Here is a 7,599-nt window from a genome sequence, read left to right on the forward strand (position 1 = left end):
GAACAAATACATATCTCCAGTATTGGCTTCTCATCCTTTTGTCTTATTGGGTTTTGTTTACTAGTTTTGTGAAGGGATAGCATATTTCATCCATGTTGATTTCTATTTGTTATCTCAAGTATGCTCTTATAACAGGTGCTGCTTAAATTCAATGTTGCTGAGGAAGTCATTGCAAAACAAACAAGATGGCATCGCATTGCTATGATACGCAAACTTTCAAGTGAGCAGGCTGCATCTGGGGTTAAGGTCGATCCAACTACTATCAGCAAATATGCTCGTGGCCAGCGAATGTCTTTTCTTCAGTTACAGCAACAGACCAGAGAGAAGTGCCAAGAGATCTGGGATCGACAACTTCAGAGTCTTTCAGCTGTAAATGGTGATGAAAATGAGAGTGATTCAGAAGAGAACAGTGATCTAGATTCTTTTGCTGGTGATCTTGAAAATTTACTTGATGCTGAGGAGTTTGAAGAGGGAGAAGAGGGTACCAATGACTTGAAACGTGATAAGGGAGATGGTGTTAAGGGTCTCAAAATGAGAAGACACCCAACCTCAGCCCAAGCTAAGGAGGAAAAAGAAGATGAAGAGGCTGAGGCTGCCGAATTATGCAGGTTGCTTATGGATGGTACGATACACTATTTGTCATTGTAATGACTTGATCTTTTTCTTTCGTCTTTTTTGTGGTCAGCATGTATAATTATATATTATAAGACAAGAATTTGTATAAAAATATGAATCAATGTACTTCTGCTGTAAGTAACTATAAGTTGCGAGTTGAAATGACTGTTTTGAAACTGAACTCAAAATTGCTGTTTAATCCAGATGATGAAGCTGACAGGAAGAAAAAGAAGAAAGCTAGAGTTGTGGAAGAAGCTAGACTGGTACCAAAGCCGCCACCAAAATTCATCATCTATGACAGTACTGAACAAAATAAGCAAGTAACAAATACTTCACAACTAGATGGAACCATTCATTTGAAAGATGATGCAATTACAGATCTCAGGGAGGCAAGGCAACTTCCCTCTAGTCTTGTACTGTTGTCTGTTTTGTTTAGCACAACAATTTCAGAGTTTTGCGTGATGCTCAGATCATAAGTAAATGGTTACTATTCTGTCCATTATGCTTAATTGTTCTATTATTATGTTGTGGCAGGAGGAAACTTTTCCTGCTAAAAAAGCGAAGTCAGTGAAGGTCACAAAAGCAAAGAAGAATGAAATTGCACCTATTAGTCTACCTAATAAAAAACTCAAACTAAATATAGGAGAAGGAGCAATCAAGGTAATTGTAATTTATCACCGTCTTCTTCCCATATGCAATTCAGTTATAGTGGTTCATTCTAATTTTGAAAGCTATATAGTATATCACTCTGAAATTTCTGTGTATAATTGTGGTAGTTTATTAAGCGAGCAACGGAAACCTTTTATTTTCATTTATTATACTGATATTAATAATACTTAATCAGTAATAAATTATTATTTTAAACCCCAATTTTTTGGCAAATTAGGATTGTATAGATTGTTGAATCTGTTTCTCCAGATTGGTGTTTTTCTGTCGACAAGTATTCTTTGAGAAGTATTAATTGTCCTTATGGTTGTTATGCTACAATGACTTTAGGTTCAGTGAAACGTACACGTCTATGAAGTGGGATAAGTTAGGGGAACCAGTTGGGTTACTTATATAACTTTTGATTTCAAGTCTCAAGTTATGGTCTTTCTTCCATCGATCTCTGTTTCTCATGTGTTGCTAAAGTATCATATTTATTTCAGTCTACTATTATTTTCTTTGCTCTCCTCATCCCAAATAGAAAGTCATTCCTTACATGTTCCAGTAGCACACTTTTACATTTTTGGGACAATAAGTCAATTCTCTGGCAACTTACACATGACTTGAGTTAAACTCTGAATGTCAAATCCACAATTTAATTGTGGTAACTGCTTTTTTTTTGTCTGAATGAAGGGCTTAAACTGTTTTTAAGATGTCCGTTTCAGATAGTTCGGGCATTTTATCATTTATGACTAATGGCATAAGATGTATGGAATAATTTATTAGATGTATCATGTACCATATAGCAACATGTTTTTCAGATATGGTAAAAGCTTGAAGCTTTAGGGTTGATCTCTCTGTGTATGTATGTGAACTATGAGTAATGGATTATTGTTGGTTGTTTCAGTAGTCAGTACCATTGTTATAGTGTTTTTATTTTTAACTCCTGTTCATTTATATCTGGTGAACCAGGTATTTAAGGAGAAGAAACCATCCAGGGAAACTTTTGTTTGTGGAGCATGTGGCCAGGTGCGTGTATTTTGAGTTGTATTAATATAACCTAGTAACCTTTAGTTATTCCAGAAAATTAGTTTTTTATGTGTTGTAAGAGGTGTATTAATTTTTTATCTATCAACGAACATCTTCAATTCACTTTTCTAATGTTTATAAAAACAACTCAAATATGTTGTCTTTGTAAATATCTTAAATTTGTTTTTCGACCCTTGAAAATTATGATAATTTGATTATATTATTCAAAATGACTTGAATCAAATTATTATAATTGTTTAGGACTTTAAACAAACATACTACTTTGATGCAGGAGTTTTCAAGCAAATAAACGTAGGGAGTTGAACAAAATATTTTGGATATGTTTGGATGTAAAGCAATAAAGATAATTTGGGATTAGGGATTAAAATCTGAATTTACTATGTTTTGATGGGTAAAAATATATTTTGGCCTATACAAGTTTATTATATCAAGAAACTAAAGATATATTTATCTCTTATATTTTATATCTATAAGATTTCTTTGAGCAATTCTTCCAAATAATCAATAGTGCTGTAAGGGATGTTTTTCGTTTCATAGAAGATTTTGCATCCAATGGGTACAGTAGTAATTATTTTGTTGATGAACCAGCTTGGGCACATGAGGACCAACAAGAACTGTCCAAAATATGGTGAAGATCTAGAAGCACAGATTGAATCTACAGACATTGAAAAACCATCTGGAAAGTCTATCATTTTGGATCCCTCTAATCAGTCCCAGCAGAAAAGCCTCACGAAGAAGTTGGTGCCTAAAACTGCACCCAAAACCCCTTCAGTTGACAATTCCACAAAATTGAAGTTCATATGCATCTCCACTGAGAAGTCTTCTGATAAACCTGCTTTAGAAAACCTGCAGAGTTCTGAGAAGCCAGTCACATCTGATTCTGAAACTGTTAGGTCTGCTAAGGTTAATAGAATAATTTTTCCTAAAAAAGTGAAGCCAGATGATACACAGGCTGAATCTGTAAGACGTCCTATCGTTATTCGGCCTCCTACTGATTCTGCTAGAGGTCAGGTTGATTCTCCCAAGGTCCCAATTAAATTTCGGCCACCTACAGATATAGAGAGGGAGAGACATCATCAAAAGCTTGTTATTAAACCTGCAAAGGAGATTGTTGATGTGGACCTTGACAGTCCTTATGGAAACAAACGACTAGAACACAGAAAAACCAAGAGAATTGTTGAACTGGCCAATTTTGAGAAACAAAGAAAGCCAGAGCCCATGTATCCAACTGAAGGTTTGACAAAATGGCAAGCTAAAGAGAGGAGATGGTGGGAAGAGCAAGAGAAACGAAGAAACGAAGCGAGACTCAAAGAAGAAAGGGCTAGAAGACATCACAAAGAAGAAATTAGGATGTTCAGAGAGCAAGAGGAGAGGTTAGACGAGATAAAAAGATTCGAAGAAGATATTAGAAGAGAGAGGGAGGAGGAGGAACGGCAAAAGGCGAAGAAGAAAAAGAAGAAGAAAAAGCCCGAATTTACAGACGACTATTTAGATGACCACAGAGCTAGAAGATATGATAAGAGGATGCTAGACAGAGACAAGAGCACGAAGAGGAGATCCATCGAGTTAGGAAAACGTGGCGCAGACTTGATGCCGCCAACAAAACGGCGAAGAGGGGGAGGGGGAGAGGTACATTTCGTTCCTTAGTTGTTATTTCCTTTATCTTGTGGTGGTGCTTTTTTATCAAAGGATTTTTTTCCATGGCTGTGATGGTAGGTCTTACCATTTAGCTATTGTTTCACTTGGATTGAGTTGTATGTTTCAATTCAACTTTCCATTATAGGTTGGTTTAGCAAACATATTGGAGAGCATTGTGGAAGCCATTAAAGATAGGTATGATCTGTCATATCTTTTTCTGAAACCGGTTTCCAAGAAAGAGGCTCCTGATTACCTGGACATTATAGAGAGGCCTATGGATCTTGCTCGAATCCGGGAGAGGGTTCGGAATATGGAGTACAAGAGCAGAGAGGATTTCAGACACGATGTTTGGCAAATAACTTATAATGCTCACAAGTATAACGATGGGCGAAATCCTGGGATTCCACCCATCGCAGATATGCTTCTGGAATATTGTGATTATTTATTGAATGAGAATGATGATAACCTCACTGAAGCGGAAGCTGGTATTGAGAATAGAGATTTCTAATGTCATGTAAAATTCAGATCATGATTTGATTAGGTAGAGCAGTCTAAATTTTTTTTTAAATTAGTGTAAGTTCTTATTATAAAAAGAAATGAGTGTTTTCTGTACCAATCCCCCATAGTCTCATTAATTTTTCATCGTGTAACAGTGTAGATCAGGATGTTTCCATTTGAAAATTCTCTTAGAAGGCTAAACAAAGTCGAGCAGATAAGTAGGGTACTAGGGTTATAAATATATGTCATCAATCAAGAGGACTGTTATAGTGTTATAAAAGTTATTTACATGTTCATATTTTAAATGAAAACATCGGAGCTTTCAATAGTTCTTTCTGTTTTATAAGTCATTTCAAATAGATGCTTAGAATAGTTGCACGTAAGAACCTCGTCATCTTGAGCAGATAAAAGTAGACCACCCAATATATGTGTTCGAGCCATTGGCATTTCAAGGGCTTAAGTAAAAACAATTCCGATTTATTGTCGTTCGTGTAATCACTTTCAGTCTTTCACCACGTGTGATGCTGCCTTCAGATATTGAGTTTTGGTGCGCGTCAAAATTCCATGTTCCAACGAAAACTGTCGTATACTGCGAATTCCATATATATGCTGCTAGAGTCCAGAGGTTCATTCCTTCAAAATTCGGCAATTTGTGGCAAATTGGCAAAGCATGTTTTTAGACACACTAAGGAAGCTAAAAAAGTAAAAATGATGTTTGTATTGTTGGATATTTATAGTTATAATTCAAGGTCTCTAGAAATGAAATTCTAAGAATGATATACAAAATTATATAAACTAGAACAAGACCCGCGATGCGTGGGATAGTAAATTAATGATAGTATAAAATATATTTTAATAAGTATTATATTGTTTAAAAATTAATGAAAATATGTACAAATTAATATTAAATTTGATATATTTTTTATTTAAAATGTTGATATAAATTTTTTATATTGAAGTTGTATAAAAGTTACATCTTTATTTGTTGTTTTTATTTTTGTATTTTTTTTAATTGACGAACTTAGTCTTCTTATGTAGTATTTATTCTTTTTTTTTTCGATTGTTGTTAAACTTGTTTCTTTTTTTCCATATGTTCTTCTGAAGACATGTTCTTTTTAAACTATTAACTTTTATACATTTTCTATTGTCTTTTTTATTCCATCTTTGTATGTATGTTTTTTATCTGAAGATGTGCCTTCGATTCGTTTATTTTTCTTTCTCCTTAATCTCTTGATTGGTATGTCATCTAGATCTGATGATATGAGTATTGGTGAAGTTGGTTCTTATAATTAATAAAGAATATAAATAAATAATATAAATAATTTTTAAATAAATGAAATTTTTGTAGTATTACCTGTTAGATTTGTTGTAATCGGAATTATGTTTTAATATTTTTTGTTGGGACAAATATCTTAGTAATAGTGTATTATTGAGAGCCATTTTTAAAGTTAAAATCATTTACTTTGAATTTTAATATAAGTGTGAGGTTGTATAAATTCTTCAATTGAGATGATGCTTTAGTGTCATTGGTAACTTGGAGTGTAATTAAATTTGAGCAAGTTGTGTCTAATAATTTTTTTATTTTTTATTAAATAGCACAAAAGTTATTGTAGCACTTCTAAAATTAATTGGTTAATTTTTAAAGTTTTGCCAAGTAATTAAAATTGATTTCGTGGTATCATTAAAAGAAAAAATATGACTGAAATCTAATATAAAAAGAGTTGGTATTAATTTCTTTATAAGGCTTTTAAGATTTTATTAGGTCAATGAAATTTAACAAATGATTAACAAACTATAATCAACTAATGTCTAGAAATGGTTACAAGTGTAAGGTGCTTGTTTGTTTTAACAGTTGAAGTTCGTTAAACTCATGACCAAGGCAAATAGTCAACAGTAGGGGTGTAAGTTACCGAACCGGACCGAATTTTACCGCAAAACCGAACCGAAATTTACAACAACCGAAAGGAAAACCGAAAAAATCGTTTTTTTTTTGTTTTTTTCGAATTAAACCGATCGGTTCGGTTCGGTTTTCGGTTGGCTCAGTAAAAACCGAACCGAACCGAACCGAACCAAAATATTGGTTAAGAAACCTTGTTTTTACACATTTACCCTTTAACCTTGTTGTTTTGCTAGACATTTTTAATTGTCTTTGTTTTATGTTTAATTAGGTTGAATTTGTATTGGATTTGGATGTGATAAATTCTTGTTTTTCTAGTTTATTGAAGGTTTTAAATTTTATTTTATGGCATTTTAAATTTAGATAAGTAGGTGTAAAAAAACCGAAAAACCGACTGAACCAAACCGCTGTTGGTTCGGTTCGGTTCGGTTCGGTTGCTCAAACTGCAGCCAACCGAACGGTTGGTCTCTTTGAAGAACCGATCAGGTCGGTTCGGTTGGTTTTCGGTCCAAAACCGAACCGAACCGAGCCGATTACACCCCTAGTCAACAGATTATCTCTCCATTTATCAAGAGCCTGTGGAAATAACTTAAAAATGATAGACAGTTTTTAAAAAATAATTTTTTTAACTTCTTTATAAATACTTTAAATAAAATTTCAAAAAATCACAAACTAGTTTTAAAATTATACCAAATATTAATATTGTGATTTTTTGTAATTTAAAGATTAAAGAAAAAATAATTTTTGGACCTTCTCAAAGGGAATCTAAGTATTTAATTCTAAATAATCATAATTCTGATAGTAAAAAATCGAATTAAAAGAAGAGAAATAAAAGAAGCACTATAAAAAACATAAATAAAATCTCCTTTTTTTTTTTATTTGTAGTTTTCTACTTTTCTTAGTCAAGTATCTAAACAAAATAGATGGAAAAATATAACTAGATTTTCCATGCCCATAATTAGTGAAATTTCAACAAAATTATCTTCTCACAAGTCACAATAATATACCAAAAAAAAAAAAAATTAAATTGTTATCCTTTTCAAATTTCAAAAACTTCCCCATTTCTCCTCTTCCGTTTCAGAACTCCATAACTGCAGCTACTACCTTCTTCTGTTATTTTCAGCTTCTACTCTCTGCAGCTCCATTCTCCATTCATGTGATTCAAATTCAATTCAACCACCATGTCTCTTCTCAGCAGATTCTTCTACAAGCGTCCCCCTGATGGATTACTCGAATTCATCGACCGAGTCTACGGT

General features: G+C 33.2%; 2 protein-coding genes across 5 annotated transcripts in view; both read left to right on the forward strand.

Annotated features, from left to right (window-relative positions):
* Positions 1 to 4,774, forward strand: part of LOC107642417 (transcription initiation factor TFIID subunit 1) — a 24,250-nt gene extending 19,476 nt beyond the window's left edge. For 2 of the 3 annotated variants that reach the window (XM_016345765.2, XM_021122793.1), the window contains 6 exons: positions 136 to 622; positions 820 to 1,004; positions 1,150 to 1,275; positions 2,233 to 2,289; positions 2,899 to 3,939; positions 4,094 to 4,774. In XM_016345765.2, coding sequence (XP_016201251.1) covers positions 136 to 622; positions 820 to 1,004; positions 1,150 to 1,275; positions 2,233 to 2,289; positions 2,899 to 3,939; positions 4,094 to 4,456 — 2,259 coding nt within the window. In that variant the 3' untranslated portion in view covers positions 4,457 to 4,774. The remainder of the gene's footprint in view (positions 1 to 135; positions 623 to 819; positions 1,005 to 1,149; positions 1,276 to 2,232; positions 2,290 to 2,898; positions 3,940 to 4,093) is intronic. The other variant, XM_021122792.1, reaches the window with a different exon arrangement.
* Positions 7,310 to 7,599, forward strand: part of LOC107642418 (formin-like protein 14) — an 8,017-nt gene continuing 7,727 nt past the window's right edge. The window contains exon 1 of one of the 2 annotated variants that reach the window (XM_016345767.2): positions 7,310 to 7,597. In XM_016345767.2, the coding sequence (XP_016201253.1) occupies positions 7,525 to 7,597 (73 nt within the window). In that variant the 5' untranslated portion in view covers positions 7,310 to 7,524. The remainder of the gene's footprint in view (positions 7,598 to 7,599) is intronic. The other variant, XM_021122794.1, reaches the window with a different exon arrangement.

Source organism: Arachis ipaensis, chromosome B05 (genome assembly GCF_000816755.2).
Source record: "Arachis ipaensis cultivar K30076 chromosome B05, Araip1.1, whole genome shotgun sequence".
Classification (NCBI taxonomy): domain Eukaryota; kingdom Viridiplantae; phylum Streptophyta; class Magnoliopsida; order Fabales; family Fabaceae; genus Arachis; species Arachis ipaensis.